This window comes from Pempheris klunzingeri, chromosome 10 (assembly GCF_042242105.1).
Source record: "Pempheris klunzingeri isolate RE-2024b chromosome 10, fPemKlu1.hap1, whole genome shotgun sequence".
Taxonomy (NCBI): Eukaryota; Metazoa; Chordata; class Actinopteri; order Acropomatiformes; family Pempheridae; genus Pempheris; species Pempheris klunzingeri.
The window spans coordinates 16,700,504-16,722,977 of record NC_092021.1 but is presented as its reverse complement, the minus strand read 5'-3'; the positions used below and the strand labels follow the sequence as shown (position 1 = coordinate 16,722,977).

Sequence of the window (22,474 nt, the reverse complement as noted above, 5' to 3'; positions counted from 1 at the left end):
CAGATATTTGTCCCTCTTCCAAGCTTGAAAATATCTGCCCATATTTTCTAATCAGAAGGGTCAATCCTGGAGTTTTGGTGGTTCTGTGCGACTGGCGAGTAGCTGGGACCTCTCGTGCCACGTTGGTGGTATGAAAGAAGTGTACAGACTGCTGTCAAGCAATCAGTGGCTTCGACATGGCCTATAGTACAGATTAAATGTGCCAAAGCATACAGTGTGAGAAGGCTAGATACAATGACACTGCATACAGCTAAGAATCATGTGTTGGAATTTTTTTCCAGTATTTATTATGAATGATATATTGAAATGTGTATTTATTGTGGTTTACTAAAAGTCTGTATTGAGTAAATTGCTTCACTATCTTAAAATTGTCTTTTGTTTCATGCTGGTTGTGTTGTAAAGCTTCATGTGCCTGATTCATTTAATTCCATTTCTTATTCTGTAAAAAAAAAAAAAAAAAAGAAAATGCATACGTTTTGCACAAAATGGTACAACTTTTTTCAATGTGTTTGGTTTTCCAACTGTAGATAGAGCTAGCTTCATTTTCAGTTGTTCCATTTTTAAACATGGTTTTGAAATAAATTTAAATAAAAATGCTAAAATTGATACTCGACATTGTACAACTCAGTGATTTCTTGGTGCAAAGCGCCCTCTGCAGGTCACAGGGAGAAATGAGACAAAGTGGCTCTCAACTCAATTTATTGACCTAAAAATAAGACCTCTTTATACCCAGTCAGTCTGACAACAGTCGACAGTTTCCATTTCAAACAAACACACACATTTTAATCTGTTCCTCACAATCTCATTCAAAGTAATTTACAATATTCCACAGCCATCTAAACACTAGTGCCTGCACCAGAAATTCATTAGTGGACTCCTGTTTAGATGTAGAGGGAGAGTTTAAGGCATTTGATCAACAAACAGGTGCCTCGGGTGCATTGACTTTACATTAAAAAAAAGTTCCCTCTTGATAAACACCAAAGCAAACAAATGTAAAATAATACAGATGAACATTCAGTTGTGACGTTTGACTGCATGCATGTTGTTAATAAAGCACTGGCTGTCAAAACAAAAAAGCCTTTTAATCAATAATGCCAATTTCATTGTCACGAGCACCTGAAATTAACACCTACTATGAACAATATTTGTTTGTGATTCATGTTTAAGGGCCAGCTCACTTTCTTTCAAAATGTAGCTCCAAACTGGTATTCAAACGATTATTCTTAATGTCTCTACAGTTTATTTGGCACGCCTAGCTTATACTAATACAGCAGCAATAAATCCTCCGCGATGGTGCGTTTTTGTTGGGTTCCCATTCCAGGGAGTTGTTTATTCAACTTTATGATTATTTTGTTATTACGTTGTGGGTTGGACATAAACGTTTCTCGATATAATGCAACGTAATTTAACAGCACCACAAACTACAGTCTCCAAAATAACCATTAAGCTGACTCTAGAATTGGTCCAATTAAAAACGTAACATTATTACCTCAGTTTATTGCAGGGTCCTTGTATTAGCCTGCATTAGTTTCAGTTAGGTGTACCTAATAAACTGTCAGCTATATATTAGCTGACTTTGTCTTGTAAAAGTGTTCTGGTCTTAAGAGTTGGGAGACTGAACCAAACTACCCGATGAAATGACTGAATGTAAGTGTATCCACTCCAACCATGATCTGTAGACCCTTTTGATCACAACACTGTAGAAACCATGATTCTGCATCAACAGAGAGCTGCAACAACCTCACCACACCACCACCCATCCCTCCACCACTCCACCCATCCCATATAAAATTACATCTAAGGCATTGGACGGTAGCGAATACGAGGTTCTGCACTACTAAACCAAATCTATAATGCACATCACAGAGGGACAATGCACATCACGTGTGCTTCAGGTGTTTCAGGTTTTCACTTTTAGTCTCTTTGGTGCGTAACATTTGGATTTTTTTGTGTCCACTATGATGTTTATAACATACAGTACATGACGTACTGTATTTTTTGGATGATTTTGTTTTAGATTCTTATGCCTCACTGGAAAATATTCAGCTTTATAAGTTCAGCATGTGTTGGTTGTGAAGACTTGGAGTAGTGACAACATCTAAAACACAAAAGAGGCACTTGCCAACACGGTGCATCTTCATTCTTCCAAGAATCTTAGTTCTCAGTCTGATTGGGAGCTTTGTTTCAATGCTTCCTTCCAGCAGTGGCACACCGTGGTTGATCTCCTCAAGTCCAAACTTACCAGCAGCAGCAAATCAGTTCTTCTACGTATAAAAATAAATTAAAACTCCATGTCATAAATCAAAAATAACTGCATGTTAATCGCATACAGTATAGTACACTCATGTCCTAGTATGCCTGTGCATACGGAGTGGCTATTTTGTAAAGTGGTGTTTGCACGCTCAGACAAAGGACCAGAGCTGGTATCGGTCTGAGGGGTTGCAGAGGGCCAGAGAGGGATGTTCATGACGGGCAGTCAGACACATGTTCCATCCTGGGATGAAGAATAACTGGTTCTATATGAAGAGAAGACAAAACTTTAACTTTCCTAAAAAGACAACCCAAGTATCTGAAATCGCACAGAAACTGCAAAAGCCCAAACTCACATCTCTCAATTCCCACTTTTGCTCTGCTCCAACAAATGTGTTCCTGCCTTTATACTGGCAGTCCTCCAGCTTCACGGCCCCCTCTGCCCCGTGCAAACACAGCTCCTTCTGAATGTTGTGTCTAATCTCGTGATGTGTGGAGTACTCAAAATACTACAGCAAAAGGAGGCAGGAAAAGAAAATGCATCAACCACTGTGATTAAAGTGAATGAAATTTCTGTCAGAGATAGAAGGTGCATTTTCTAACTGACCTGGTTTCCTCCTAGTCCGTGACATGGGTACATGATCAGCTGTTTCCCACCCTCATTGTTCTCCCCGGCATCCAGACATGAGTCTTTGCCGACATTTTTCACCTACAGAAAAAGGAGGGAAGGGGGAAAGCAGTGAAAGGAAACAAAATGAAAAACTAACATCCAGTGCAAGCTGTTCAAACAACTTTAGTCTCTGGAGTGCTTTCAGTGGTGTCAAATTGGAACTGCTCGGTGCCCTCTGGAGATCCTAAGTGGAAACCCACAGTGGCTAGACAGAGCTCTGAGGTTTGGAAAGAGCTATGGTGGTGGTGGGGCGTGTGATCTTACTGAGCCAAAGCGGAGTGGGTTGAGATCAGGCATGAAGACTTCTGGATAAACGTTCTTCAAATACCAAGAGAAGCTCTTGCACTGCAGCCGTGCACGGAGGTCCTCGCGTTTGGTGATATCTCCAAAGGTCCTCTGTTAAAACAGCGCCAGGAGGGAGAGCGAAACAGTTCTTTTATATTGTTCACAAACACACATACTCACAAACACAATGCTATCATGCTGAAGTTTAGCAGGAATAAAGTTGACCATGTTTACCATCTTAGTTTAGCCTGTTAGCATGCTAACAGCTGCTAATAAGCAATAAACTCAAAGTACAGCTGAGGCTGATGGGAATGTCATTAATTTGGCAGGTATTTAATGATAACCCGAAAGTACTTAACAAAAGTGAACATTTGACCTGATGGTAGTTCTAGGGGAAATGTTTAGGGGCTGCCAAATTTATTACAATTCATCCTGAGGGTGATGTGGATGTCTGTACTACATTTAATGGCAAACAATCCAATAGATATTTCACCACAAAACAAAATCTCAATCTCATAGTAGTGTCAGCAGAACAGTCAGGGGATCACCAAACTCATTAGGATTTATTCTCTGGGCACCATGGACATCTGTACTGAATTTCATGACAATCTAGCCAGTAATTGTTGAGATATTTAAATGTGGACTGACATTGGCATCCATAGAGCCACAATTTGCACTGACATCGAGGTACAGACACAAATGCAAAAAACAAATTAAAAATACATAACATTTTACTCTAGATATCACTCATTTTACTTTTCTAAAAGCCTGTGTTCCAGTGCTCTACTGACTCATTTGTCAAACAAATTAACTACAGACAAGTATTAGATCACTGTTCCTTTTAGACCGAAGTGTAACAGCACATTTGAAAGGATTTGCAGGCACCTCATGCTCTTGAATAATGAGAGCACTTACTGTAATGATGAGGATGCTGCTCACACTAGTGCACACTGATAGCTACTACGGTGGATTCCTTGAAGCTGTTGACGACCGCGTGTCTGTTTGAAGCCGGCAGTAGAGGGCCGGCCCGCTCTGTGAGGTATAGCCCTGAGGGAACTGTTTATGGCACCTATGGGACCACATGTTGGGAAACGCTGAGAGCCTGTCATTTACTGCAGCTGACTTCCTTTAGTCCCCTTTTTTCTCTGTCAGTTAACAGCTCCCAGCCCCTAACAGCTAATCTCTTTCTTACCATTTCAAAGAATGCGTTCAATTTCTACAGAATTTGTGCATTGAGAAAAACACAAATGAAATGCTATGGTTCTCCCTGTAAGTGTGATTCTATGCTTTCCCCTGCAGAGTATGTTAAGTAAGTCAGACCCACCGCTAGTTATATGTAATTCGCAGACAGGATTTGCTCAAACTTGTCTTAAGGGGGGAGATAATGAGTGGTCTTAAAAACCGCTTACATGTGACCATGAGAAGCAGAAGTGAAAGCTAATGCTGCAGAGCAATTTGCTGGATTTGAGAGGATCACAGCACAGACGCACAGGATTTTAGTCAGAGGCAGTACGTACATCTCTTGCCATCTGCGCAGCTTGCTGGTTACGACGGTAAAAGATCTCTTTGTAGTCGTCCATCCAGACCTCCGCCAGCCGTACCTGGTTACGCGCGATCACTTGTGTACCCTTGGGGAAAGTGTGGGGGCTCTTGGTGCGGAAAACATGGCCAACAATGGAGCAAGGGATGATCTCCAGCTGTCCGCCACACTGCCACACCTGCAGGTTAATGGGAGGCAGCACAAACAGATGCATAATGACATGCAGTTGAGGCACGCCTACGCAGCCGTTTGGGATACTGAAGTGATTCAACTGGAAAAAAGCTGCATGACAATTAACCAAAATGCTGCACATCCAGAATGATAGCTTGGTGACGTCTTACCCTAAAGGACATTTCAATGTTCTCCCCACCCCAGATTTCCATCTCTTCATCGTAGCTTCCAACATGGTAGAAATACTCTTTTGAAATGGAGAAAAGCCCACCAGCAAATGTGGGAGTCCTATAGAGAAATTTCATTAAAAGGTTTTTAACAACAAGAAACAAGAGTTCATATGAAGATGATATTCTACATTCATGCACAATGTTTGCTTACTTGATGGGGTATGTTTCATCTTTCCGCCTTTGTTTCTCATAATCTGGTAGACTCTCCCAGCCGAAAGAAAGGCCCCAGTCAAAGTTTCCCCGGTTGTGGTTCTGGCCAAAGGGGGACGGTTTCATGAACTCAAAAGTATTGAGATCAATAGTGGTTATATCAGGACTCACTACTGCTGTGCGGTTCTCTGCTATCCTGGCCAGCAGAGGCTCCAGCCATCCATTAAAGCATTCACCTGTCAACACACGCAAATCAGACGTTGCATCACAACATATTTCTTAACAGTAACCACTGAACGGTTAATTTTAGAATGTGAAACCATGAGGTGGCTTGTAAGGAGAGCAACAATGGGGTTTTTAAGCTGCGAGTGTGTAAAGAAGGGCGTGTGTGGCATGCAACTGGTTTGAGCAACGTCAAACGTGTTGACTAACAGTGGGCGTCCAGAAAGGTGAGCGTGTCACCAGTGGCCACGGAGGCACCCAGCAGCCGAGCGGTGATGAGTCCTTTCCTTTCTCGCTGGCGGACAACTCGAACAATGTTCAGCCGCTTCAAATACTCGTCCAGCTCGTCCTTTAATGAATCTGAAAGTATCCAGCACAGGTAGAGGTTCAGAAGAATATCGTGAAAAATCTGATTAAATAATATAAGAGTGATTCTTACACACAGCCATATACAAACAGTCTCAACAAGACTCTCAAAGCACACACGCAATGCACACTCCTCATTCATAGTCTTCAGCCTGGAAGGTAAGGCTCCAACAGATGAAAGAGGACAAAGCTGTTTTTCTTCTTCAACATAGCTGGCTGTCAGGAGAGCTGTTGTACAGCAGGCCTCCATCTGTGGCCTGCTCCCAACAAATAACTGAGTTTAGAGTGTCAGCAGGACTGCATTCCCCGAAACCTCTCGCTCTCTTTTCAAGCATTTTGTCTCCTTCCTCCATGAGACCTGTTTACAAGAGTTAACTATGATTCATTTCTAAGCACAACCACTTCTAATTCCTCTTAGGAAAGCACCAGCGGCCCCTCGCTTCCTGCTGTAACCCACTTCATGGGCCACAGAGGGAGCGGGGAGCTCCTCTCTGCACGTTTCATGGCACACCAAAGAACTGCCCACCCAACGCGCAGCATGAAATCGAACCCAAAAGAGAGCAGGGCGGTCCTGAAGGGCCCCATTGAATTTTACCGTCCGCGCTGGCGTCGTCCACCAGGATGATCTCCTTGAGGAGGATGGCAGGGGAGGTGTGGAGGACACTGTACACTGTCCTTAGCAGAGTGCTCCAAGCCTCATTGTGGAACACAATTATCACACTGGTGGTCGGTAAGGGGGGGCATCGCTTGAAGGTTTGCTCAATACATCTGCAGCAAGATGGAAAAAGAGCACAAAGATCTGACTGTCTTATACAGTTCCTGAGTGGCACAATAGTCTAGTTATTACATCTGCAGACTCTCCCCAGTGGGGTGTCCGTTTCAGCTGTGACACCGCATGTGTGGCAGCCTTTGAAATACCTGCCATATCAGAGTGGGAGCGACTTTGTAATTCACCCTAATAAGATGGCCAGTACATGGACAGGCTTTATGTCTGTGTCACGTACTGAATATGTACTGACATGTACTTGGACTTGCATGGAATTGAATGTACTGTAATTGGCCAAACATAACTGAGCTTCTCTCTGAACTGGCCACAGTAACTGGGCAGGCATGCCGAAACAAAGTCCCAGTCAGAACAATCATCTCTGTGGTTTCTGCCAGAGATCAGTTGCAAAAGGCAAATCTGATGAATGTGTTTGGATTAGACAGTCAGCTTTGAATCAGCTAACCTACAGTCCACTGACCTGTCTGGGCGTTTTTCAGTGCGCGACTTTAAGTTATACTGTGGGCCTGCACATCAGTCCATGGAGTAGTAATACGCATAGAAGAGTACTTCTTGTATGACGCCAAAACTAGATAGTGTGATTACATGCTGTTTCAAAGTCAAAATCATTTGGGAAATTAGTCAACGATTATTTAGTCAAATGTAGTCAGTGAAATCATAATCTTTCTGAACTTTCTTGTACACTCTGAGTGAAAAATTAGTTAAACATGGGGGATTTTGCACAGAATTATTTTTTTTTAATCTAAAAAGCATAAAGATTGTACAAACTGACTCACTCTGGTGGTCTTGTGTCTGCGCCCAGGTCTCTGCTCAAGGAGATGCGGTCACTTGCGTACAGGTTAAAGCAGTGCTTTTCTTCACCCCTCTCCTTCTCCCTCTGCTCTTCAGGGCTCAGCGAGTCCGTGTGGAAAGGTTTCCCAGCTGCTCCAGGACCGAGAGCGTCTTGAGGTGGCCGCTCCAGAGCCGGCCTGAGCTCAGCAGCAGTGTAGTGGCCTGGCAGACAGGACATGCTGTCTGCGCTGTCCTGCTGCCGTACAGGGGCTCTGATCTGCATCTTTGGCATGGCATCCCTGAAGTTATTGACAGCTCCCATCACCATGCCCAGCATGGCATCCCGCTTCACTGCCATCTCCTTCAGCCACGGGTCCTCCTGCTGGCCTTGGCTCCCCACCTCCCATTGTATGAAGAACACAAATGTGACAAAGACAAGAGCCACTATTGCCAGTTTAAGTGGGTGCAGTCGCCTTCGGAGCACTCTGCGGAGAGTTGTCATTCTTCTGGAGTGGAAAGCTGGCTCGCTTTGGACTGAGATTCAGCTGAAGTAAATAAATAGATTCAGATGTTTAATGGTGATCAGTCAACATTCAGGCAATTATCAAATTTAAGACATTGTGGTTTCAGAAAGAACACAGCCAACATAGTGATTCAGAACCATGTCACTGCAACAACATCTTAGTAGTACAGCCTTTTAAATTAAAGCAATTATATGTATAGCAGCTCCTGGAGAAACTCAAAGTAGCCTGCTGACATCTACAAGTAACATAATTTGAAATCGGCTCGTGAAACCAGCAAACCCCTGCTGTGGATTCCTTCAGTGAAGAAGACCACGTACCATGAGTCGCTGAACTACAGGCTCGGGTTAGAAAAGCCCTTTAAATTGCGCTCATAAATCTCAACGACTGGCATCCTGCTGCGACTGGAGATCCTTCATGCTTGTTTACTCGAAGTCCGAAGAAACCTTTCGTGGAGACAAAAAGATTTAATCCGCCTTCACAAAAACTTCCGTCTCGTTGGATCCAGGTGCGCTGCTCTCAGGTAGAGGGAGGAGACGTGTCGGCGCGCTTGCGCAGAGAGGAGCTCTGCGTGTCACAGAGTCATACCTGAAACTCAGAAGAGAGAGCAAAGATTTAAAGAGACGATCCAGACATGTGGTGGACGATGGCACCGTTTGTCAAGATTTATGTCCTGAGATAACTTTTCTTTTTAAATCAAAGCTTGGATTTACCGAATTCACAGCTGAATCAAACATTTCTCATGACCAGCCTCTTGATAAACACTCCAAAGTGCTCTGCAGTCACTTTGTCTGCAGGAATATTGAATCCTGTGTCCCTCACATGCAATAATGGTGTCATTAATAGGATTTGTTCAACTGGTCATTCACCGGGACAGTTGCTGGGTTACAAATAATGGAGGAACGCGCTACAGCCCCCCGCCCCACACACACACACACACACACACACACACACACACACACACACACACACACACACACACCACCGCATCCAATCAGACTCACTGAGAAAACACCACATTAGAAGGTAAACTTATGAACCCAAACCCATGAGACAAACTAAAATCGCACATGGCGCACAGCACGCATTTGGAGAAGTTACGCGTCCCTCCGCATGGAGGCGAATCTGTCTGGATTATTTATCACATCTAAGCTTTCCTTAGTACTGATAAAAGTTATAAAGGCTGACACTCACCAGCGGACTCTGAAGTTAATTTAATCCTTTAATTTCCCGAGGCTCCCTGCAGCGGACAGTCCTTTTTTAAAGAGTTGGGCGCTTGGAGGAGTGAAGACGCGGATTGCAGCCGCAGGGATCCTGCTCTGGTGCCCAGTTTGGAGTCTCTCTGCCTTTGACTCGCACAGTGACTCCATCTGTGGAGACTGTGTGTTCCCCGGCACTTCCTATCCACGGCAGGCATCCACTTTATTATGTCCATTAAAGTGTTCGCTATGTCCGACATTTTTTCCAGCCACGCTTGTAAATGTTTGTCTATGTGGCATTTTCACCGTGGGGATACTGGTGATGCAAACGCGTCTATTCAGAACATGTGTTCATCAATTAAAACCTTAGGAGTGAAAAAAGCCATTGTATATTTAAATAATTTTATTTTAAAATGCAGTAACAGTAACAAAATATCCACATTTATCTACAATCTAATAATAAGATAAAACATGTCAATATTAATTTTCATACAAATGGTTGTAGGTACTGTAGGAAATCATTTCAAAGACAATATAAATATGTCATGTATCAAAGTGAAAATAAGTTGTCAAACAGATAAGGGCAACATTTCAGTCTCTGATCTTCATTTTAGCAAGTGTCCTTGTTTTATGCTTGTCTTTGTAAGGAAAGAAGACAAAAAAATGCTTTCAGATACACAGAAAAATGTACAGAGCGCCGTGTTTAAAGCGTTTTCCCACAGAAATAATACAAATAACCTCACACTATTTTAACCAGACAACAGAAAAAGTCTCTCTCTCTCCCTCTCTCTCTCTCTCTCTCTCTCTCAGCTCCAACACTAAGACCTCAGAGCAGCACGAGCTTTGTCCAGGATGTCCTTTCTCATTCTTGGGTAATTTGGATGTGCAGCCAGAACCTGTTGACAGAAGCAGAGATGACTCACGGGATAAAAACAGATCTAATTCCTCAAAGTGTAAACATTTGCATGCTTCTCACCTTATGACACACATCTATGGCATCAACATGCCTCTTTGCTTTTAAGTAGTTAAAAGCAAGCTTGTATCCTGAAATAAAAACATTACATGTTAGAAATATAATCCTCTTAATCCCATTTGTCCTTATAAATAGAACTGGACATGTGATTTTGGTTGACATACCAATAGTTGGGTTAGTCCGATTTCCATATTTCCAAGCCAGTTCATAGTTGAGTGCAGCATCACGGAACGCCTGCTCTTTTTCCATTATGTAGCCCACATATTCATGAGCTTTACAGCAGGACTGTGGAAAAAAGGGGCAAATATAATCAAAAAGAAATTTACATAAAAGAAGGCTTCTATATTATAAGGTAACACAAATCTTCAACATGAGGGGAAAAAGGTTCTGTTAATCGGACTGTCTTGTAAACCACATAATACTCAAGCAGTGACTCTGTCTTCAGGCTGACCTTGTTATGGTCGAGGCATCTCTTTAAGAGGTCCCCGGCCATGTCATACTTCCCCGAATGGATGTAGATGTCTGCCAAGAGCAGCCAGCTCTTCTCAAACTCATCGGCGTCCACGATGCTCCAGTTCATCTTAGCTATGCGTTTGAGCTGGTTCCTGGCTCGGGGAGTTTGTTTTAGCATCATATAAGCTGTCGCCATGGCCAACAGTGCTGGCACGTGGTCTTTCTGAATTTAACCAAAGAAACCTGGTTAGACAGAATCAATCTCACAATACTCCCCCCCCACTTCTGTTTACACCGAAACCAGACTAGCTCAGAGCAGAAAGTTTAATAAAATGTAATGCTCAAATTTAATGAATAAAAGTCAGATCGATACAGTGTAATGTGCAGTTTCTGACTAAATGGAACGACCAACATCAAGAGGGAGCCTGAAATAATGCACAGTTCCTGGTGTGGGTATATTTACATAAGAGAGAGTGATGTAACTCGTGCTCACCATCTGGAGTTTACTTACCTCATTGTTTGCAATCTCTGTGAAAACACTGAGGGCTTTTTCTACATTGGCCTTCTGTTTAGTCGCCAGAAAGCAGTAGTTCTCCAGGATGCGGAGCTGTATGTGTCCGCCCGCCGTCTGAGGCTTTAACTCCTTCAGCAGCTTCTCGGCTGTTCTCACGGCAAGCTGCTCTGACTCCTGCTTCTCCGTGGAGTTCCTGGTGAGAGACGAAAGCGAGCATTAAAAGTAAGTCTGTGGGTTTCCAACAAAACTATACAAACTGTACAGAGTCTTGGGTGCCACTCACCCAATTTCACCATCTAAACTCTCAAATACTTCTCCTCCCATGGTGTCATTGTCAGGGTTTAGGTAGATCTCGATCATGTTATACACAGCATTTTGACCCCAATCATTGTCTTTTCGTGCTTTGTTGAAGTGCCGCAGAGCATCATTAGGTTCTCCTGTGAACCTGAGCAGCAAACAAGTGTTTAGGCGCTAATCTTTAAACAGATGTCGCCATATTCAAAGAACTCTTCCAAACTTACCAAAGATACAGTCCTTTGCAGTAGTTGAACCCGGGGTCAAACTTAGTCCGGGAAGAATGTTTTTCTGCCATATCAACAAATCTGGGAACTTCTTCCAACTTCCCAGCCCTCCTCAACAAGTCAATAAGACGTGACAGTGTCGGGTAGTTGTCTGAAAGCAACAGGTGTATGTCATTATGCTTTCCATTTAGATAAGGTCAAATCATCAAGTCCCATTTACATTCACCATGAATGTCTGTACAGAAAAAGAGAAGCGTGGCTCTGTTGCACCTGGTTTGCGCTCCAGGAGTTGTTGAAAGTGGAAAACTGCCTGTTCGTAGTCCTGCTTCCTAAACATAATGTCAGCCATCATCTGAGGACAAACGTATGAAAGAAATACCTTCTGTGAGTTGGGTCCCGAAAAGATTATGATCAAAATTGTGGTGAAAGACAGAACAAACCAGAGTTGCATCTTCATTAAACTGGTCATTCTTCAAGATGACGCTGCACTGCTCCTGGCACAAATCCACCTCATCTAGGGTAAGGTACAACCGTGCCAGCTCCAGCATCACCTGGAATAAGGAGTGCATTCATTTGAATTCATGCGACAACATTCTTGGGAGAATAATGCAAGGTGGATGAATCACACCGCTCGCAAAATTACACCATCATTAGATGATCACAAAATCATGATCACAAAATTTGAAAAAGCACAAGCACCAGACTCTAAAAGATGCCAGTGCTTGTTAACCACAGCTGCAGTGAGTACACAGGACGTTTTTCATTCAGCTGCACTGACCTTGCGATCAGTCTCACAATACACAAGAGCTTCTTTGTAGAATTTGACTGCTCTCTCATAGCCCCTCTGACTCGTGTAGTGTTTAGCGATCTCAGCGCAGATCTCGGCAGCAAGCTGCTTCTGCATGGGGACGGCGTCAGGCTGCTCCAACTGCACCCGCTTCAGCACCTTGGCCTGCACATCTCGGGCCTACACGCAGAGAAAACACAGCCCCATTTTTTTAAAAACAACAACAATAATAAGCACGATCCTTATCTTCTCTACGAAAAAGGGAAAGAACATTGCATTTCAAAATTTTATGTAACTGTATTTTTTTGAGCAAGACCAGTAAATTTAGTTTGGAAATAATGACCAAAATAATTGTTACAAAAAGCGAAAAGAAGATAAAGTCTCAGAGAGCCACACAAGTGCCATCTACTTACTCTTTGTAGGGAAAGTAAAGCTTCCTCATTTTTGTCAACCTTATTTTGAATCTTTGCCAACAGGATGAGATAACGGCAATCATCTGAGAGCGCCAGCAGCTCATTCACTGGGTAGTTCCGAACAAAAAAGTGAAGTTAGAGACACAACAAAACATTAAACAACTAAAAACTATCAGTGAATCTTTTTTCTACCACATAGTGGAGAGATAAGTTGATTTGCTTTACAAATTCAAAGCTGTTTACAATATTTGCTGATATTTTCTTTCCATCGCTCCATCAAGTTGTTTATACATAAGCATTATTTGAATCATGAGGTCATGACTAGATTCTCTTAGTCTTATTCATTGTGGTATTTGATGTCAGGAGTTCACTGTGTGTGAAACTTTGTGACGTCTTAAGCACCTGGTTCATGGGCCAGAGCTTCATGCAGGACTCTTTCACAGCGCTCATATTGCTTCATCTTCATCAGCAGCTCAGCCAGGTCATAGCGCAGGAAGTTCTGTTGCTCAGTCTTCAGGGCTGCTTCATAGTAATTCATTGCCTGCGTAACAACAGCCCTGAGTCAATGTGGATGTTTCTGTGGGCGAATCATGTTTATCTTTGAACGAGTGCACACATCAAACCTTGACGTAGTTGTGAGTCTTGACCAGGGCCTTCCCAATCTTGCTGGCTAAAGCACCATCTTTGGGGTTTTTCTTCAGAGCGTGCTCGTAAACCTCAATGGCTTTCTCTGGCTGAAGATAAACACATCACACAGTGAGTGGTGTCACAATTAATTGTTAGTTTGAAGTTTTTGTAAATAATATTCAGGAAGTCTGTTTCATTATTTACAATTTGTTGTGCTCATGTGGTAAACAGCTTAAATCTAGCGTGCAGAACCCCAGGCTGCTGGATAAAGATACAGTCTCAGATAGGCAAGCTGGGAAAGTCTGTTTCAGCCATCAATGATGCCATCTTAAGTATCATCACAACCAGAGTATGTGCCAACATGCCTGACCTTATGAGGGCTCAGCTCGCCTTCCTGCAGGTGACATGATTCATCTAAAACCAACTCTGCTCACTTAGGCGCAGACACACTGTGTCTTTTTCCATTGTCAATCATTACTGAACAACTTTCTGATGAAAATAAATTTTTTCTTTACATGAATTCATGTGTTAGTTCAGTTCGCGTATTCTTTGCAGCTTTTGCAGTTATTTTCCTTACAGTCACAATAGGGATGATACGACTGAATAAATAAACCACTTCCTATAATAATTAAAATCCTCTCTATTAACTAATAGTCTTAGTTGTGTATGGATGAGAATATTGTTTTGACACATATTGCCTAGTTGATAAAAAAACATTTTATGCCTGTTTGCTGTGGCAGGACTTTTAACATTATATTCCAGGACATATAGCATTTTGGTCTTATATTTGAGACGTCAAACTACTGTCAAAATACTACTCTACAATTTTCTAGGTTTTGTCAGGACACGTGGAAAATGGCCAAATGATTGAGATGGATTTATTTTAACTCTGCCAAGAAGACTGGAAGTAGATTTGCTTACTTAATGTCCAGTGAGGGTGATGACGACTGTCTGATTTTAAAAGGTAGCTGGTGTCTAAACAATCTTTAGTGAATTCTGTATAACGTTTCAGTTTGAAAACTCAATGTCAACCAGAAATGTCAACTTTTGGGCTGCCCTTTAAGAAATAAATGCATCCTTATATGTTTTTTATATTTTACAGAGAAGCACTCTCCAAAATAATTCTGTTTTCATTTTTTATCATACTGCTGTCAACTGCAGGGTGAGATGTGGAGGAGGGAGATCATTCATTTTAGACACTAAGACCTTGGTGATGAACGTTATATACTATGTACAGTAAGAACAGTATAATATAAAATAGAATGAAACTTCGTAAGCTTACACATTTGTATAACTCCTCTATTCATAATCCTTCTGTGAATGATGGTTTTTTTCATTATAGTTTAGCTTAGATAAGATTTAAAAGACCTGAAAATAAAACAGGGTTTAGACAACACACCACAAAAATATGGGTATTTTAAGCATGTAGCACCTTCAAAGTCAAATCAGTTGTTCCGAGATAGAAAACATCTCATAAGACACAAATAAATCACATCCCACTCACTTCTTGAATGTTAATGTAGGCATCACCTAGTAAGAGGTATGTATGAGGGCTGGGCAGCTTCTCCACTATTTCTCTGGTGAAAAGACAGACATATCACATCACATATGGTGTACTTCATTATGTAGACATACAGACTAACATCTCTGTTCAGTCATGCGTCACTATGCCTCAGCTGTTGATACAAGTAACAACATTTTATTTGATTTACTTTATGTTTGTGGACTTCTTAAATTCTTCTACAGACTCAGCTGGATGAAATGTTGGCGCGCTATGGCTGAATACCACGAGACATGTATTTAATCGTGTTTCAGCCATTACTGCTCAGAATGTATTAGGTTTCAGATGAAGCAGCGCATATGTTCACCTACTTCTTACATTAAGATCACTTTAAATATTTATGTATGCTTTTTGGATCCAAATTTACTTCTTACCTGTAACAGCTGGCATACAGACGTTTGTCTTTTCTGTGGTTCAGATATATGTCTCCCATTTTCTCCTTGGCTTGGATGTAGTAGGGCTGTTCAGGAGTAATGTTTCGGAGCATACTCAGCGCCAGCTCGGTGTCACCACGCAGCAGGGCCAGATCCGCATTGGCAATAGTAACTCGTAGCTCCTCAGGGGTCCCCGAAAACTCGTTGATTGCATCCTGCATCACCTTTGCTGCTTCATGCTGAAATATTAAATCCATTCATAAGGGTATTCTGTATTTTTTCCTTCAAGGTAAGGCATATGTAGAAACCCACAATCACAACTGAGGTGAAAGACTTAATACTCACAGCAGAGTACAATAAAACACAACTTACACATACACCATGAAGAACAATATCTAAAGTGCTTTAAAGAGTGCTTCACATTAAACAGGATAGTATAAATCCCTGCAAGCCCTCTCGCATCAAAACTCCCTATTTTACCTGTTCCCCATTGAGCCACAGGGCCTCAGCTAACTCCAAGAAGACAGAGACACAGTCAGCAGGACTCAGTTCAATCTTCTTGTTCTTGGACTTCGACGATGATCCACCTCTGCGGACACCTGGAAGACTCATGGCCATCTGCAACGTCTGAATAGCCTCCGTCAGCTCACCCATTTTCTTCTTAGCCTGAGCCTTGATCAGGTGGTACAAGGGATGTTCTCGAACCTAAAATGGACAAGACGTCATGACCCATTTGGACATGCAGTCCCTGCAGTTAACCAATATCAACGTTGTCCAGAGCGTGCAATTATTCTGTGGTTGAGTTCCTGACTGTAGCAAGAAATGACATATGACACCAATTTAGTATTAACCTGATTTTTTCCTCAGTCCAAACCTGACTACACAACCAACATAATTTTGAACTGTTGGCATTTCACAATACACACTGATATGTTGTCACTGCTGACAATATCTTAAGTTCACTTCTTGTGACTTTCTTCTGCCATATAGCGATATCCTTCACTGTATTACTAAGTCTAACTGAGGATAAGCTAACATGCTCCTAATGTTACAGATAACACAAATGCATTGCAGCAGCACAGCTGCAATGCATTTGAATATTTGCTGTGGATCAAATAAGAGCCTGAAAGCACACCGTCTCATAAACATTTAGCAGCCAATAATACTGCCCATGACGATGGTGATCTTACCTCAAAGTTATGGCTGAGACAGAGTTCAAGAGACTGGGAACACAGCGTGAAGTTACTCTGCAGTAAATGGATTTGAGCCATTAGCAGATGAGCATCTGCATGAGAAGGACACTGGTCCAGACAATGCTGCAGACTGCTCTGAGCAGCCTCAATGTCACCTGAATGAACACAGAGAAGCAATGTAGTTTAAAACAGCATTTGCAGAAAAGAAGCCAAAACATATATTAAATGCAGAGCTCACCAGACTGATATCTGACTTTGGCTAGCAGGAAAACCCCTTGAGGGAGACCTGGCACAATCTTGACCACTGTATCCAACAATGTGGCACAGTGCTGGAGCTGAGGAGCTGGAGGCTGACCCTGGGCTGGAGGCTAAATCAAGAATAGTGAAAGTTTTATTTACTGCAAAGTTTTCAAATGTTTCAGAACAGACATTTTCAGGACCAGTGGACACACTATCATTTATAAGTCTCCCCTTCGTACCTTAGCAGGACACAGTGCAAGATACTCTTTGACAATCTCCAACAGGAAGTCAGGGTTCAGCTTCTCACAGTACTCCACTCCCAGAGGCAGACCCTGGAGTGTGGAGAAATGTGTGTCCACTGCATCATTTAACAGATTGGTCACCTCCTCCTGGGGCCGGTGCTTTTTCACTGCCAGAACGGCACGCAGGTACAACAGATCCTAATGGGGTGAGAAAAAAGAAAAAGAAATGAACTGATAGAATGGGAAAGGAAAAATTGGTGGATGAAAGAAAAGACGTGGAGGAGGGGAATCAGGGAAGAAAACATTAAAAGTGCATCCTATACAAGGTGGATCGATGACACCACCACCACCACCGAGAAAAACTGAAAAGAAAACACTAAAGACCTACATGAGCAAACATTTTAAAGAATCTTGATGATTTTAAACCATGAACCTTCCTCCAAGATACATAGAGTGAAAGATGTTTCATGCTGTCATCGGCCTGCACTAATAAAAAGATGTTACCCCAGATTTTCCAATAGATTGTTGAATCTCTGTGAGAAATTCCAATTGTTGCTGGGCGTCATCAAGATGGCCCTCTATCAGCTGACAACGAATTATACCTGTGTAAGAAAAGACAAAAATGATACCTTCAGATGTAAAAAAAAAAGAATGGACCATAAGAGTCATGTAAACAATAGATTAATAATTGTTACCAGTCAAAGCGGAAACACTTGTCTCATCCAAAGTCATGGCGGTCTTGTACCACTTCATAGCCTCCTTGATTCTGCCCTGAAGCACCATCTGGTAGCCCATCTCTGTGGCTAAATCTGAGTCCCCTGGTGCCATAGAGAAGGCTCTTTCCACCATCCTGAACGTCTGCTCAATCACTTTCTCATTTCGTCCACACTAAAACAAAGTGAAAACAAACCAAAAAAAAAGCTGCAAATGTTGAAATTCCCTGCAAGTCAAACAACTCTTCAGAAGAGGACAAAATCTGTGGCATTAAGAATTTAGAGAGAATACTGAAAATTGTCTTACAACACGGGTGAAAGCGAGAGACATTCTGTAGAAAAGCTCTGGATTGTGTGGTTCCAGAGTCTCCAAGCTGCTGATTAGGTTTGAGAGCTGCTTTACTGACTGCCGAGGAGGGATATAAAAACAGTTTCTGTAAATTGATCATCACCATGCACCAGCCTCACCATAAAAGCCAGTATTTACAATTTAATTTGGCTTCCCGCTGATTTGTGTCTTTAAAGGTTCTAAGTATGAACACATGAAAATGAGAACTTTACCTCGGTAATATCTCCATCTCTACATAAAGCATGTAGAGCAAGCATCCGTAGTGCCTCCAGGTTATTTTTATCCTTCTGTAAAAGCCTGAAATATGACACAAGGTGCTGTGAATAAAGTCCATCACTTACTAAGCTTGGATTTCTTTGATTGATATGAATAGAATATCTAATACTGCTGCAGGTACTGTATTGAGCTCCCAGACAAATAACATTATAACTAAAAGGGACTGTGAAGACCATCTAAGGATGTAAAGTATACTGTATGCTGCTTGCACCCAGTCACTACATTGCAGTGAGGGCACTAAATTCTGTCAATTTGTGTAATCACCCGTCCTCCTGTTCTGCAAACGTGAAGCAGCGAATCCTCAGAATTGTGTTAGACTTCTGCACTTTGGCTCAAAGGCCTTTTTATGCTGCCTGACACTGGCCAAGGTCCAGAGGGGCGAGCACAAACAATGACTTAATCAGTATGCACTGGTTTGAGGCATCACGCTAGTGTTTCATTTGCACTTGAATGCTGAGCCATTTGCAAAGGCAGACTGTTTCCTACATCCCTGGTGGTGATGACAAATGTTTTTGAGCTTCACCATCTTACAAAAGATGTGGCCTATGTATGATATAGAAAAGATCTCTATCCTAACCATCTAATCACTTACCTGTGTGCTGCATCTATGGTTTGTTCCCAGTCCTGAAGGCTGAGCAACAGCGTCATCTTCTTGATGAGCGCAGGCAAGAACCCAGGGAAACTAACAATGACTTGGTTAACCATCTCCAATGCTCCGGAGAAATTCTGACGATATTCACAGTATTGTGCCTAGTACAGACCAAACATCCCTTTGAGTGTATGGTACACACAGCCTGGTACAAAACTATTATTTTACTATAGACACTATATACTATAGACTACTAAAAAATATTGTACTGCCCAAAAGAACCATAAGAGATTTTACATGGTTAATGGAATAGCTAACCTTAACATTAAAATACAAAGAAAATATGAGGAATAATAGCATTGTAACATTTTCAGCTGTGGTTGTAGTTGAGGAAGACAATTCAGTATGAATTTGTACTTCCCATCTCACCTTTCCCATCAGGGCAAAAACATCTGCTTTCTCTTTCAGTCCCTCATCAAAGTATTTTCCAGCCTTTCTGGCGTAGGCGTCTTTCCCAGATGTCACATCTATCCAGGCTTTTAGGATTATCCCCTGAAAAACACATATTTTAAAATTTTACAAAAGTGCAAACACACGAGAAGCCAGAACGCCCACCTTAACATTACAAAAGCTCCAAGACTTTGCACAAAAATGATAAAGTAATACTGATTCATTTCTCAAACATATGACAAATCTCACCTCTCTAGAGCCATTGGAGAGTTTGATCATTCTCTCTGTGTACTCCCTCGCCTTATCATTTCGTCCCAATAGCCAGAGAAACATCCCAGCGTGGTAAAGGCTTTTGGGAGATGCACTTTTACGATCCTCTTTGACTTTGGCATCAAGTTCTTGAATGACTTCTCTGTCTGTGAATACAAAAACACTTATTAGAATATTACCAACTGTCCAGTCCAGTCTGGGCAAACATGAGGAAGATAAATAAAAGGACTATGCTGGCTTGCCTGGATTTGTCTTTTTTTTCTCAGCATAGACAAGGGCCAACAACGTGCAGAGAGACACATCTCGACAATCTCTTATTGTGTCCAACTCTGCTGAGGCTTCTTGAATCTTATCTGTTGTAAAATAGAGACATAAGTGCAGGAATGAGAGGAAGCAAAGAGTCTAATCAGAAAACGATGCAGTTGTTTTATCTGATTCTCTGTCTTACCTTGCATGAGGGTACCATATGCATGGAAGAAGCTGTAGATAGGATCGCCGCTGAACTTCCTCTGAGCTGCTGCTGCAGCGTTTACAGCGTGGTTGAAATACTTTTCATAGCAATAATACCTGGTCAAAGCCTGTGGAACAATAGAGAGAAGGCACAGTTTAGCTTATTTAAGCTAGTTAGCGTTTATTAGCGTCATTGACGTTAGCTGACGACAGTTTCCGCCACGGCCAACAGCTATTATTGCTGTTAAAAAGTGCTCTGTGTAGCAATGTAACTCTGTATTGATATATTTGTTAGTTAAACTTAGGCTGGCTGAGTCTCCTGGCCGCTTTTACTTGGAGCCTTTGGTGCTGCAACATGTTACATGTTTATCTATAAAACATGTTCGCTTACCAGTGCTGTCTCTTCATCCTCCATCTTGGCTAAGACGCTTTGTGTTTAAACAGTAACTGACATGAAAATACAAAATTTCTAAAGAGGAAAGTTACGCTGTCTATATCGTTATTTAGTACAGCAGTGAGGTTATTGCAGCTTTCGTTGTGTTTTTCGCCATCTTGCACCAACTCCTTTAGCGTTGCCTGGTAACTTGGTAACGGATAGGGATTATAGGATTTAATTCCCTCAGAAAATCCTTACAGGCACTACTTCCTCTCTGAATGCCAGTAGATCTCACCTCCTAAATAAAGATTGGCTGATACAAACCCTAATAATAGTTCATTCTCTTCTCTCTACACGTCCACATCTATTTCGGCAATTTTATAAGGCTATACTTTGTGAACGGTGTTGGGCTTTGATGTGGCAGGTGACCTGACAGGCTAAATTCAGGAAACATAACAACGCCATTGACGCCATTTTTATATTTTAGTCGTGCTCGTTTCACTTTTCTATCTCCAGATGGCGCAGTTAACCTCTTATAAAATAATAACCAGTGCTAAAACTACTAATATTACTACTATGATATTAATAATAATAATACTAATAACAACAACAACACGCATTTTGCAGCCTGTAGCCTGTGTGTGTGTGTGTGTGTGCTTGTATGTTTTACTGTGTGCCATCAGTTTACAAGATGGCATGTTTTGAGTTCCAAGCCTTTTGAATCACCATCCAGAAAAAAAAGGTGCATGTCAAAGTTAAACCTGCTTTGAATATATGGAAATGACTTGAGGGAGCTGAGTAGCTTGGATTACACTGGCACAGGTTGAATTAATGTGATCAGTAGGCTCGTTGTTCTTGGGCTGGCACTGTGTTTGCCAGACCTGCACAATTTACCACCCTCATTATGCCAACATCTCATCTCCTTTTTGTTATTGTGTAATATAAACTATATGTTTACCCCTTCCAAACAAGGAAACATGATGGTTTGCACAAATTCTCACCTGTTAACAGATCTTTACATAGTTTACCATGCACAGTGGAAACATATTTCCATCCAGCCGGTGATGATTGGTAGTCCAATGTTATGCAACATCATGCATTGACTGTCAAGTATGAACTCTTGATGTCAACACTGTTGAGTCCATGACAGGAGCAGCCTGTGTCCAGTATGGGTGCAACTGTTCCAAGAGAGACCTTTCCATGCCTTGTCAGATACTATTTAGCACTAACTGTGGCACATAATCATTACTCTCTGCAGCACACATCAATGGAAGAGTAAATCAGGTTGGTATCGAGCTCTGAGCATGTGCAGCAATGGGAAATGTCTGTGTGCTGTACCACAAAGTTTAGCTCATAGCTTTGAATAGATATTGTTAAAGGTTATTTTACCATACATCACAAATAATATCTTCTATTTAACACGAACATTTCGTGTTTATTGATTCATTAATCCAAATTGAACAAATTATATTTTCAGTAATACTCGTACATAGTAGTTACATGGTACATAATCGAGGTGTTGTACTTATCAGAGAGCAATAAATACTGCATGTGTTGTTGCACTTACAAAGAATGCATTTGAAAACCTATTAGAGGAAAGACTGTGGAATATGTACCCCTTGGGATATACTGCTATAGCATTCTAATGGCTATATCCATTGTGGTTTATACAAACCATTATTGATCAAAGAGCCATGCCCAATAATACAAGCAGCTCACTTGCTAATGAACTCTTTTATTTCTTTTTCCATATGTGTTGCAATGTAAAAGTTGCTTGTGCATGAAAACATGTACAAATTTGTTCAGTTATGTCATGTTTATGGTCAGACATTTCAATTGTCTCACATTTTTGCAGTAATTTCATTGTTGTGATATTTGAGGGAAAAAGAAATAGAAAATGAGGAGAGGAATATGTGCGATCCTCTGTTGTTGTATTTCTACTGG

The 22,474-nt window shown here is 41.7% G+C and overlaps 2 protein-coding genes across 2 annotated transcripts; both read right to left on the bottom strand.

The window, feature by feature from the left end:
- Positions 1-1,375: 1,375 nt before the first annotated feature.
- galnt3 (UDP-N-acetyl-alpha-D-galactosamine:polypeptide N-acetylgalactosaminyltransferase 3 (GalNAc-T3)) lies at positions 1,376-8,369 on the bottom strand. Its single transcript, XM_070838083.1, has 11 exons — positions 8,281-8,369; positions 7,445-7,984; positions 6,480-6,652; positions 5,729-5,878; positions 5,298-5,532; positions 5,087-5,204; positions 4,723-4,923; positions 3,185-3,316; positions 2,858-2,959; positions 2,607-2,759; positions 1,376-2,516 (listed from the first exon to the last, which is right to left on the bottom strand). Exons 2-11 carry the CDS (start codon positions 7,939-7,941, stop codon positions 2,403-2,405), a joined length of 1,875 nt encoding a protein of 624 aa, XP_070694184.1. The 5' UTR covers positions 7,942-7,984; positions 8,281-8,369; the 3' UTR covers positions 1,376-2,402.
- Positions 8,370-9,674: 1,305 nt separating this feature from the next.
- ttc21b (tetratricopeptide repeat domain 21B) lies at positions 9,675-20,572 on the bottom strand. Its single transcript, XM_070837836.1, has 29 exons — positions 20,546-20,572; positions 20,153-20,282; positions 19,947-20,057; positions 19,684-19,850; positions 19,414-19,536; positions 18,988-19,145; positions 18,332-18,416; positions 18,078-18,176; positions 17,753-17,945; positions 17,562-17,659; positions 17,055-17,255; positions 16,814-16,943; positions 16,573-16,730; positions 15,863-16,087; positions 15,383-15,621; positions 14,952-15,024; positions 13,444-13,554; positions 13,223-13,361; positions 12,821-12,927; positions 12,399-12,587; positions 12,061-12,171; positions 11,891-11,972; positions 11,621-11,771; positions 11,383-11,544; positions 11,097-11,292; positions 10,584-10,808; positions 10,297-10,417; positions 10,136-10,203; positions 9,675-10,055 (listed from the first exon to the last, which is right to left on the bottom strand). The coding sequence occupies exons 1-29, from the start codon at positions 20,567-20,569 to the stop codon at positions 9,978-9,980; spliced, it is 3,954 nt and encodes a 1,317-aa protein (XP_070693937.1). The 5' UTR covers positions 20,570-20,572; the 3' UTR covers positions 9,675-9,977.
- Positions 20,573-22,474: the final 1,902 nt, after the last annotated feature.

Excerpts from the sequence above, each read along its gene's own strand:
- ttc21b (XM_070837836.1), bottom strand. The coding sequence starts at position 20,569 with ATGGAGGATGAAGAGACAGCACTG. Across the intron at positions 20,058-20,152 it reads ATATGGTACCCTCATGCAAG|ATAAGATTCAAGAAGCCTCA; the intron begins GTAAGACAGAGA and ends ATTTTACAACAG. Across the intron at positions 18,177-18,331 it reads GAGATGGAGATATTACCGAG|TCAGTAAAGCAGCTCTCAAA; the intron begins GTAAAGTTCTCA and ends CCTCCTCGGCAG.
- galnt3 (XM_070838083.1), bottom strand. The coding sequence starts at position 7,941 with ATGACAACTCTCCGCAGAGTGCTCCGAAGGCGACTGCACCCACTTAAA. Across the intron at positions 2,760-2,857 it reads ACGGACTAGGAGGAAACCAG|TATTTTGAGTACTCCACACA; the intron begins GTCAGTTAGAAA and ends CTTTTGCTGTAG. Across the intron at positions 2,517-2,606 it reads AAAAGTGGGAATTGAGAGAT|AACCAGTTATTCTTCATCCC; the intron begins GTGAGTTTGGGC and ends CTCTTCATATAG.